Source organism: Malaclemys terrapin, chromosome 1, assembly GCF_027887155.1.
Source record: "Malaclemys terrapin pileata isolate rMalTer1 chromosome 1, rMalTer1.hap1, whole genome shotgun sequence".
Lineage (NCBI taxonomy): Eukaryota > Metazoa > Chordata > Testudines > Emydidae > Malaclemys > Malaclemys terrapin.
In genome coordinates this window covers 92,360,455-92,373,002 of record NC_071505.1, presented here as the reverse complement: position 1 = coordinate 92,373,002, position 12,548 = coordinate 92,360,455, and the positions used below count along the sequence as shown (strand labels likewise).

Below are 12,548 nucleotides of genomic sequence, written 5' to 3'. Positions count from 1 at the left end.
CACCTCAGAGCCTTGTTTCAAAACCAGCTTCTTGTTGAAAAATGTGGCTAATACTAAAGACAATCTGATAGAATACTGACATTTCTTTAGGAATTTACAGAACAAAGATACTGCACCAATCCTCAGTTGTTGTAGCGCCGCTGACTTCAATGGAGCAATGCCAGCTCACACTAGTTGAAGGTCTGGCCCATTATTCCTTAACATACATAAGACCAGTTCAAACAGAATGTTTAGGTGTCAGACATTGTTAAATCCCATTCCCTTTTCCCATGCTGGGTTTGTATTTTGACTAGTTTCTGGAAACCTTCTCTCTCTTGATGATTTTTCTCTGTATTTGAGGGTTTTTTGGTTGTTGGGTTTTTTGGTGGTTGTAATAAGGGCTGCATTGAATTTCACAGCAATGCACTGCAGACAACCGCCTTCTAGAATGAGCAACTAGAAGAAGGAAATTAGGTTTTTCAAAGGCAGGGGGAAAGGAAGTCATTTAAGTGTCATGTGTTCAGTGACTATGATTGCAGTCATACCTCATTTATGTTATATGAAAAGAGAATGCTGCAGGTTTTTAGGATATGCTTCTATTTCTCAGCCATCCTCTCTTTGGGGTTTCAACTGTGGTTTAACTGCTGTCGCTTTATCTAGAACTAAGCCGCATGCACCAATTTCAGCTTGCTGCTGCTTTTTAAAAATTGAACTATACCTTTTCTCTGTTCTTAATGGGTACTGAGTAGTTCTGGAAATGGAATTTGTAGATGAAAAACACTCAAGGTGTTTACTAGACTGCACTAATAAGTCTGACTATTGGGTCTGCTTATACAACTAGAATAATTAACTCTGAGTATTGACTTTCCACATCTTGGTTAACATGTAAAATCTGATTGAAGACGTGTACGTGTGTGTGTGTGTGTGTGTGTGTGTGTTTGCAGTTTTCTCATTCCTAGAATTGAGACTGAAAAGTACTTGATAGCCAGGGTCAGGACAGTACAAGCAAGTGCTAGGTAAGCTTTCACACACTGTTCTGCTGATTATTATGCGATCCTAATTATTTCACTTGCTCCCCCCTCCTTTTTTTTATCCACCTATTGCGTCTCATAAGGTAGGAATGTTAAGCTGTTTGGGGCAGGGGCTGTCATTTACTGTTGTGTTTGGCACATAGCCTAATGAGGCCCTAATTGGGGTCTCTAGGTGCTACTGCAATATAAATAATTATTAAAAAATACAATTCATTCCTGATCTGCAGAGCCCCTCCTAGTCCAGCACTCTGCTCCCCACACATAACTCTCCCTATACACCTTGCAGCACTCTCCACCATTCTAACAGTAAGCCTCTACTGAACATATGGGGAAAAATGTTAATTGAAAACTAGAATGGAAAGACAAGCATAACAACCTACTATGCAACCTACCATAGTCCTGCAAAAGGCAGAAACTCAAAACTGGGGAACATCCTCCTGGCATGCTCAGATTCAGAGCTGTATGTTTTCCAAATATACTTACCAGTGGTATCCTATTCAGCAAAAATGAGATTGAAATGGTGACAGTGTAAATCAAAACTTTGGATAACATATTGAGAGAAAAGGGATAGAGCTGTAAGGTGAATTATAATTAGTGCAGATACTTTCAGCTGAGCTGTTTTCTTTTAAAAAATAATACTATATATCTTAAACCCCTTTCTTTGGTTGGGTTCCATTCTGCCGTACATGGTATCTTTGAAATCAAGTACCATGCACATCTGATGCAGCCAATTTGACAAGGCCTGTGCCTGACCAACCTGATTGCCTTCTATGATGAGATAATTGGCTCTGTGGATATGGGGAAGGCAGTGGACGTGATATACCTTGACTTTAGCAAAGCTTTTGTTGTGGTCTCCCACAGTATTCTTGCCAGCAAGTTAAAGAAGTATGGGCTGGATGAATAGACTATAAGGTGGATAGACAGCTGGCTAGAACGTCGGGCTCAACAGGTAGTAATCAATGGCTTGATGTCTAGTTGGCAGCTGGTATCAAGTGGAGTGCCCCAGGGGTCAGTCCTGGGGCAAGTTTTGTTCAACATCTTCATTAATGATCTGGATGATGGGATGGATTGCACCCTCAGCAAGTTCGCGGACGACACTAATCTGGGGGGAGTAGTAGATACATGGAGTGTAGGGATAGGAACCAGAGTGACCTATTGGAGGATTGGGCCAAAAGAAATCTGATGAGGTTCAACAAGGACAAGTGCAGAGTCCTGCACTTAGGACAGAAGAATCCCATGCACTGCTACAGCCTGGGAACCGACTGGCTAAGCGGCAGTTCTGCAGAAAAGGACCTGAGGATTACAGTGGATGAGAAGCTGGATATGAGTCAACAGTGTGCCTTTGTTGTCAAGAAGGCTAGCGGTATATTGGGCTGCATTAGTAGATCAAGGAAAGTGATTTTTTCCCCTCTATTCGGCACTGGTGAGGCCACATCTGGAGTATTGCCTCCACTTTCCTCCCTCTCCCCCCTTACCCCCCCAAACGGATTTGGAGAGAGTCCAGTGGAGGGCAATGAAAATTATTAGGGGGCTGGGGCACATGACTTATGTGAGGAGAGGCTGAGGGAACTGGGCTTATTTAGTCTGCAGCAATGAAGAGTGAGGGGGGATTTGGAAGCAGCCTTCAACTACCTGAACGGGGGTTTCAAAGAAGATGGAGCTCGGCTGTTCTCAGTGGCACCAGATGACAAAACAAGGAGCAATGGTCTCAAGTTGCAGTGGAGGAGGTCTAGGTTGGATATTAGGAAAAACTATTTCACTAGGAGGGCGGTGAAGCACTGGCATGGGTTACCTAGGGAAGTGGTGGAATATCTCCATCCTTAGAGGTTTTTAAGGTCTGGCTTGATAAAGCCCTTGCTGGGATGATTTAGTTGGGGTTAGTCCTGCTTTGAGCAAGGGGTTGGACTAGATGACTTCATGAGGAATCTTCTATGATTCTATGATCAGCTGAGATAAGAACCAGTCTAGAAAACATAGGGGGATTATACTGTGTGTGTTTATAGCAGAAAGATTAGTTAAAGACATGTGGAACTGGTTTGAATAGTCCATCTTTCCCAAAATTCACATGACAGACCCCAGTATTATTTTAGGCTTTGCAACATGGTATGATGATAAACTTTCCCCCCCCCCCCCCTGCAGGATAAGAAGGGAGAGATTTCAGCCCTACATGTAGTGAGGTTCAGCTTTTACCCCAGGCAGCTTTGGTTTTTACCTATTGCATTCACAGGAGCAGAAAAATGAATCCCCTCATCCTTGTTCTCTCCCCTCCCCCCATTTTTATGATAGGCTTTTTAGAAAGACATATTTATGGCCTGTTTCACATACACAAATAATGAGGTGACACATTCTCTTATGTTTTTAAAGGCAGGGAAGGGCAAGGAGTAAAAGCAAACAATCCCCACCCCGAATAGGCTTCTTATGCTTATACCTAAATATAATTTATATTTATAATATAAAGCCTTATGGAAGACTTTAAAAATGTAAAAGAAATTCAGCTTCTAAGCTATGAGATTTTCTGCATTTCACTCCTCCTCATTTTTTATCACTAAGGAGACAAGTGTTGGCATGAAAACAGGATCTTGGTTCCTTGAGAGTTCACCTACTCCAGCTGCTTATTATTCTCTCGCCCCCATGTCTTGCGCCTGAGGACCTAATTCTCTGCTTGTGACATCACTTGTTTCCATGGCAACCAATTGTGATGTCACAACTCTCCCTTGAGGTGCAGGAGAAGAGATAGCAGCAGGAACATGTGAACTCTTCTTAAGGAAGCTGATTTCAGCCTTTTATCCTAATGAAGTAGAGGGGAGAAAAATACAAACCATATTGTGGAGAAGCTGAATAGCTCCTACTTACAATTAATAACTTAAGCCAGCATCAGCTGTTAGAAAGCAATACAGATGCTCCCCGGTTTACGCAAGGCGTTCCATTCTGGAACGCCTTGCGTAAGTCGAATTTTGCATAAGTCAGGAACGTATACTCAACAATTACGCAAATAAAAAAAAGAAAAAAGAAAAAAGCTTACGGAACTTTTTCCATAATTGTAGATTTGCGTAAGTCAGGTTTGCGTAACCTGGGGAGCGTCTGTATAGCAATAACTCCATTTCAGAGGCTCTTCTTAAACTAGGACTGTACAATCTGGGGTCTCAAGTATTAACTGAACTGAATCTCAACCTTTTCTCTGAAATGCTTCAGAACTTTTTTACAGTTCATATTTCCTCCTCTCTCCACAGCCTCAAAAAAACTTCCCTTCTTTCTAGACCCCTTCCACAGCACCAGCTCCATGCCCTAGCCTCTTCCTTCACTCCCTTCCCTGGCTGCCTCTTAATAACTCCTTTTCCACACATCCCTTCCTTCCTATAACCCTTCCCCACTATGGTTTGAACATCCTGCTATCTAGCAGTATTGACAGCCTCTCTGGTTGAGTCTCATGCTTTGCTGTATTCTAATCTTCTAAGCAATGCACTCAGTGCGCACCTCTGAACAGGGAAAGTTTAGAGTGTAGGAAAAATTTAAATACATAGGGTGCCCAAGGACAAACAAAAAAACTGATGTCCTACATGCAGCAGCCTTGTTAGGGGAAGACTTCAGGGGCGTCTAATTAATGAGAGGGTTGAAGGTAAGGAACCAAAGGAGACAGAGTCAGAACAAGCATCCAAATTTATGGATGGTTGCCTGAAATCAAACTGAACCCTTTTTAGGTCTGCCTATTTCAATTAACTCTTTCCCTGTTCATTGGAATGGACTATTCCTTTGAAGCACAGGATACATAGACCAAAAACTGATGTGAGTTTTGCCCCATGTATCAGCTATGTTATTCAGCAGTAAAGTGGTTATATGAAATGCCTCCCAAACTGACTTATTTTGGTAAAGCTCATTCAGTTAAAGATTCTGTATTAATACAGAACTTCTGTCCCTGCTCAGATTTTGAACTGTTAAGCCAACATACTTCTGTTCCAGGAGTCACTGGCAGCTGCCTGCACCACTGGTGGTGGTCCATCTGAAGAGCCCTCAGCAGGAAACGGAGGTGGCAAAGTGGTGGTGGCGGGGGTCTGCTCATCCTCACTAAATACTATCAAGTCCTGGTGGAAAAGACAATACAGAAATAATCAGTTAAGCAGTGAACACTCAGGTACAAGCCATGCTGCTCAAAGTGGTGAAGACTCGAGCTTTATAGGTGGTGTTAAAAATTACAACTTGCCTAAGTTGGTTGGTTGGTTTTTAGTAAAACCACTGGCCATTAAATATAGACTGAAATATTTTTTAAATGTTTAAGACTGATAATACATTTATCTGTGTGAGAATCAGGCCATTGCAAGTATACTTTTTAAAACAAAAATAACTGAATGCTGACTTCTCTGACTTACCTACATGCTGAGACCTGAGTCCAGGGGGCTGCGTTTCCCCTAATAACGGTGATGGCACAGCACCATAAAGAATGCAGCTCGCTGTTCTGCTTTAGGTGTCAGTGATATGATCATCTATTATAGGAGAAACTCAGAACCCTATAACGAGGTCTTGCAGGCTTTTCTGGTCTTGCAGGCTTTTAAAATACTAAGGGACTTACTTCGATCTGTTATTCTGCTATACGGTGACTTTTGCCCTAGAGCAAATGTGTTAAAAAAAGACCGTTGATACAAAAAGAAATGTTCTGGCTCTGTTTTCTTTGCTATTATTGAAAAGATTTGTGTTTTCATAAGGACTCTCTTTAACCAGTCCCAACTTCAGCTTCGTAATACTACTACTACTTTGCAATTTCATAGCACCTTTCATCTGAGGATGCTAAAACATTTTACAAATATTAAAGAACTCAGCCTTACTACAGCACTGTGAGGTAGGGTATTAGTATTTTTCTTTTCAAATGGAGAAACTGGGCTAAGAAAAGTAAAGAAATCTCCCCAAGAGAAGAGAACCCAGATCTCTTCAGTATCAGGTGTGTTGGGCCAGGTCCTCAGCTGGGGCTAATTGGTGTAGCTTCTAGGAAGACATTAGAGCTAGGCTGATTTCCACCAGCTGATGATCTCTCCCAGTGCTGCTCACTTGTTTTATTTTATTTGATCTTAGAGGGATGCCAAAAATTGGTGATTATAACATCTCAGTTGACTACTGATGTGGTCACACACTGGTAGCTAGTACAGCTTTGAAAATACTTTCATTGAAATAGGTAATGTTTGAGATGCTTTCCTCTCTTCACAGAAAGGGCTAAAAATAGGACTGTTAATTAATCGCAGTTAACTCACGCGATTAACTCAAAAAAATTTATCATGATTAATCACACTGTTAAACAATACAATACAGATTGAAATTTATTAAATATTTTTGGACGTTTTTCTACATTTTCAAATATATCAATTTCAATTATAACACAGAATACAAAGTGTACACTGTCCACTTTATATTATTACTCTTTATTACAAATATTTGCACTGTAAAAATGATAAAAGAAATAGTATTTTTCAATTCACCTCATACAAGTATTGTAGTGCAATCTCTTTATCTTGAAAGTGCAACTTACAAATGTAGGGTTTTTTGTGACATAACTGAACTCATAAACAAAACAATGTAAAACTTCAGAGCTTACAAGTCTACTCAGTCCTACTTCTTGTTCAGCCAGTCGATAAGACAAACAAGTTGTTTACATTTGTGGGAAATAATTTTGCCCACTTCTTAATTACAATGTCACCTGAAAGTGAGAACAGGTGTTTGCATGGCACAGTCGCAAGATATTTACTTGCCAGATGCACTGAAGATTCATATGCCTCTTCATGCTTCAGTCATCATTCCAGAGGACATGCTTCTATGCTGATGACGCTTGTTAAAAAAAAATGTGTTAATTAAATTAGTGACTGAACTCCTTGGGGGAGAATTGTATGTCTCCTGCTTTGTTTTACCCGCATTCTGCCATATATTTCATGTTATAGCAGTCTCGGATGATAACGCAGCACATGTTGTTCATTTTAAGAACACTTTTACTGCAAATTTGAAAAAATACAATAAAGATACCAATGTGAAATTTCTAAAGATAGCTACAGCACTCGACCTAAGATTTAAGAATCTGAAGTGCCTTCCAAAATCTGAGAGGGATGAGGTATGGAGCATGCTTTCAGAAGTCTTAACAGAGCAACACTCTGATGCAGAAACTACAGAAGCCAAACCACCAAAAAAGAAAATCAATCTTCTGCTGGTGGCATCTGACTCAGATGATGAAAATGAACATGTGTCAGTCCGCACTGCTTTGGATCATTATTGAGCAGAACCCCTCATCAGCATGGACGCATGTCCTCTGGAATGGTGGTTGAAGCATCAAGGGACATATGAATCTTTAGCACATCTGGCATGTAAATATCTTGTGACGCCGGCTAGAACAGTGCCATGCAAATGCCTTTTCTCACTTTCAGGTGACATTGTAAACAAGAAGCAGGCAGCATTATCTTCTACAAATGTAAACAAACTTGTTTGTCTGAGCGATTGTCTGAACAAGAAGTAGAACTGATTGGACTTGTAGGTTCAAAAATTTTACATTTTTTATTTTTGAATGCTGGGTATTTTTGTACATAATTCTATGATTGTAAGTTCAACTTTCTTGATAAAGAGATTGCACTACTGTACTTGTATTAGGTGAATTGAAAAATACTATCTTTTGTTTTTTACAGTGCAAATATTTGTAATCAAAAATAAATAGAAAGTAAGCACTGTACGCTTGTTGTAATTGAAATCAATATATTTGAAAATGTAGAAAACATCCAAAAATATTTAAATAAATGGTATTCTATTATTGTTTAACAGCGCGATTAATCGTGATTAATTTTTTTTAATCACTTGACAGCCTTAGTTAAAAACCACAGCAGGTTTCCAATGGTTTTACCAGATTAGATTTAACAAAGCAGTGCTTAAAGCAGCTGAATGGGGAATTAAGGCCTTGTCTACACTTGAAAAGTATCTGTTGCTTACATCAGGGTGGCAGGAATGAATGCAGTTGAAATAGTGCTGAAGTCTATCCTTAGCACGCTTGCAGGTAAACTACATTCAGCACTGGTTTAACTCTCTTTGTTGCTGACACCTGCTATCAACAATGGGTATTTTTTTGTAGTGCAGTCAAGATTAAAGTCATACATTCCTAGAACAGATTAAAATGAATCTGCCATGGCAACTCCAGACAGATTGGCAGCCTTGGATGTAGGAGGAGTAATTGTGATTGGCATATGGCTGGTGCCAGTGACTGTGAATGACAGAAAGGTATATGATCTTACAGAGTTTTAATGTGTTTGGGGTGGGTTCAGACACAGACATTGGAAGCAGTCTGGTGACACATGGGTTTAAAGGTTGAATGCAAAGATGTTCTGATAAAGCCCTGAAAGTGGTGCTGTGCTACGTGCGTGTAATCTTTGTTGCTGCTTTTGTTGTTTTTACTCCTCTTTAGTCAACGAAATAATAGCAACAATCTAAAAAGTAGAATAAGAAAGAATATCCCAAGTCTGTTCATTTTTCTCACAGCAAAGAAACAACATATTCCAGAAGTCCAAACCCTTCTAGACCGCTCGGAAGCTGACACAACTCAAAGTCTTGGTAGTTCAGTTCATGTAACTACCCAAAAGTTTGGATAATGATTCTAGCCTCTTAAATCTACAAAGCAGGGCCAGAATTAGTGAGAAAAGCCTTTCTCACGATATTTCTCTATTTCTGCTTCACACCTTAAATAGGTAATGCAATGACTGCATTGAAATGAAAATAACACTAAAAACATTAACTGATCATCACTGAGTTTTCCAAAAGCTTTGGTTTGGTTTCAGTTCTAGTTGGGGGCAAAGGTTCATAATGGTTTTTATTTTGCAAGAATCAGGTTGCATTTGACATAAAAATTATTCTGATTGCAGAAATTGATGATTATGAGTTCACGGCAGGATCAATTCAAATAGGAGGATAAAGCTGAGAGAGTATAATGCTTCTGTAAAAGCCTAAATAAGTTAAATTAGCAAATGTGGTAAGGCAAATGGTTAACACTGTGTGGAAGGTAAGTGGAATCATATTTATGGCTTTGTCTACAGTAGAGAATTGAACTATTTGTAACTGAACTGGTGGGGTGACCCTGCTGTAAGTACCAATGCAGCAGTGTGTCCACATTAGCCATTCTGTTCTGGTTGCAGTTTTGCCCTGTATACACACTTGTGCTCTGTTACATAGTTGTGGTTGCATTGCCCTCTGAATTTTTTATCACACAGTTCCCTACTTGGCAATCTGAAGCAGTGGATTCTGGGAGCTATTACAAGGACTCCAGAAGCTCTTCTATTATACACAAAGTTGTAGGCCAGCTGCAATAGCAAAACAAATAGACATAGGTACACTATAAAAAGCAATAGAGATGCTATCTTCCAAGTTCATAAGTGCATCTCACTGGGACTCCAATTTTCCTTTCCAGGATCTTGTAAAGGAGTGGAATGGCTATGAGGCAGCAAGAGTAGGAGGTAATCCAATAAGTAGTGGTATCCTGATTTAAAATGTTGTACTGTGCAGGGATGGCAGGCATAGGTGTAACAGCTAGTCGTTGCGTCAGTACTTCACTTATGCTTGAGCCCTAATGTAATAGTTGAAAATTTCCCTTTGGAACTGTGTCCTACATTTGCATTTCTCCCGCCTCAAATTAGCCCCACATCATTTCCCTGTTGTCCTGTCTGAAACCTTCCTATTTCTCAAAGGTCGTTTTATTTTATGCTCTCCAAATTTATATGTGCAGTCCAAGTCTTTATTCATGTCTCTGTGCATGTCTAGGCCTTCCCTGTTCTTCCTTTTCCTGGACTTCAAGTCTGTCAGTCATTCCATCTCTATGGGTCCAGTCTGCTTGCCCCCAGGTCTGTTCTGGGATGACCACAGAGGCTACTAAAATGAGAAATAAGAAATGAAAGAGTTAATAATCATAGCAAAAGCACATCCCTCCCCTGATACAACAAGGAATGTGATCAAAAGTAACCATTGCATTTCAGTTTTGAATTCCAGTTCTTGGTCACAAGGCTCTTTCTTCTTTGAGTAGAGATGGTAGGAATGTATTATTAGAATTTACACACAACATTTAGAAGGGTGAGTGAAGATACTAGATTAATGTGAGGATGGGAGATTGGCCAGGAGATGGTCACTCTAACTAGATTAACAAGGGAAAGAAAAGCAGTTTTTGTTTGCACTGATGATATTCGAGAACCAGCGCTGTGAATGAAGAGGTTGTCTGAGCTTCTGTAGGGGTGAAGGGAAATATGCAATGCCCCAAAATTTGATTGTAAGGCTAGAAGACTTGTTTTGTTCAGGTTTTTGGAAGTAACTCCTGAATACTGAGGGGAAATCACTAAGATTAATCATATCTCCACAAGATTTCAATCAATGTATTTGATCTCTGAGTGCTGGTGGGATAGACAGCATAATTAGTTTCCCTACTCTCATGGTCTGTAGTTATCTCTACTTCACTGTGTCCTCAAAATATGCCTAAAATTGCTTTTCATGCATTAAACAGCAAGAAAAAATAAAATTTGAGTGCAGGTAGATACAAGCAGCAAACTGTGTATGGATTGAGAAATACCATGTCACATGAACAATTACACCAATATGCTCAATATGTACTTTCTTGCAATAGTATCTTATTTTTAGTCCCTTTTTTGTGATTTCTATGTTACTTTTGACTTTTTTTCTCCCCTCTTATCCATCATTTTGAGTCTGGCCATGAGGCATGACATGCCACAGCCAGCTACTATGCAAGCTGAAGTAGGCACTTCCACTCTGAACTCTGCAGCGGAAAGCAAGGGGCAACATTATGGAGGGACATGCTGATCCTGGTGGATTACAGGGAAACTGAACTGGGTGGGCTGAGGAGAGGGTCAGTAACTATCTCTCATTCTGTAGAGGAGGAGAGAATGGAAGAGCTGGGGAGAGAGTTGGACACTTCCACCTTCATGTGAGGCATTATCCTTTATCCACAATCACTAAGAACAGCATTCATAGAAACCTGGAAACCATTCGTCTGTCCTCAAGCCTACAAAATCCGCTCCCATTGGTACATTTTACAATAAAAGCTGCATACCTGCTATAGAGGGCATCTTTCCTGTTCTGCCTCCTGCAGCAATGGCTTAGGCATAGTCTCCACCTCCAGCTCTGGATCCTGAGATTCCAGCAATGTGTCCGGAATCCCCTTGTCTTGCTGGTTCACCTGATTCACAGATCGAGTGCTCTCCTTTTTTCCATCACCATTGTGCTGCAAGAAACCTCCATGCTATCTAGAAGCACCTCAGGCTATGTAGGAGAGCGAATGCTAAGAACTCAGTCCACTTTGTTGTAAAAGGAGCACATTTTCCAGCATAAACCAGATCTATTGTAATTGTCCCAAGCCTTGTTCTTCTTGGACCTTCAGTCCCTTTGCCTTCTCTCAGTACTCTTTGCCACCCTGAGCAATACTCATCTTGGTACCCAGTAGCTCACGTACCCAGTCATACATTAAAGTAGTGTGAAAGACTAGTTTCAGGTGGTCCGGGCTCACCTCATTGCCCCAGATGGCCACTAATGCCTGCACATTGGCTGTCAAGCCAGCTGGCAGCATTCTTATACAATGGCCTCCTTAGATACTGCCAATGATAGAATCAGAATAAAATCAGAGAGGCTGATCACTGTGAAAACAGCATGCAACTAGCTCCATGCTGTTTGTTGTGCTATTTGTATGCATAAGTATTTTCCGGCAAACTTATCTCCTGTCTGACAAAGTAAAGAAAGTAGACCACACAAGCTGTATGAGCAGTGACCAATGTGCTGTGAGGTGGTAGTGGGAGAACTATTTGCACTGCTATGGCTATTATGCCAGTGATCTTCATCTTCTGGTGATTAGCTCCACAAATTTCTCCAGTGTGGACAAGGCCTCTGTGAGGTACATTTGAAAGCTCTCACCACATTAAAAAGCACTATGGATATAAGTACAAGAGCAGAAACTAGGAACTCCTGAATTCTAATCTAGGCTCTGGCAATGACCATGTGCAGCAAAGCTAGGGCCTGATTCTCATTTACACGAAGACTGCTTGATGCAGTCCTGGAAGTGTGAAGAGGCTTTAAAGTTGAGTAAATTACACTTACAGCCACTTTAAGACCTCCTCACACTGCCACGGTGGTGCAAAGTGGCCTTCATGTCAATGAGAATCAAGCACCTAACCTCTCAGATTTCCCATCCGTACAATAAGGATAATACTACTTACAGTATCAGAGGGGTAGCCGTGTTAGTCTGGATCTGTAAAAAGCGACAAAGAGTCCTGTGGCACCTTATAGACTAACAGACGTATTGGAGCATAAGCTTTCGTGGGTGAAACCCACTTCGTCAGACGCATGTTGGTATTCACCCATGAATACATGCGTCTGATGAAGTGGGTATTCACCCACGAAAGCTTATGTTCCAATATATCTGTTAGTCTATAAGGTGCCCCAGGACTCTGTCGCTTAATACTTACAGTGGTCACCATTCAAAATTCAGCATTCATCTTCAGTCACCACAGTGCTGGAAATCATCATAGTTCTCTATTCAGA

The 12,548-nt window shown here is 40.6% G+C and overlaps 1 protein-coding gene across 1 annotated transcript in view; it reads right to left on the bottom strand.

Annotated features, from left to right (window-relative positions):
- ENTHD1 (ENTH domain containing 1) overlaps window positions 1-12,548 on the bottom strand; it is a 70,856-nt gene that overhangs the window by 13,262 nt on the left and 45,046 nt on the right. The window contains 1 exon segment of the mRNA XM_054016230.1: window positions 4,923-5,089. Coding sequence (XP_053872205.1) covers window positions 4,923-5,089 — 167 coding nt within the window.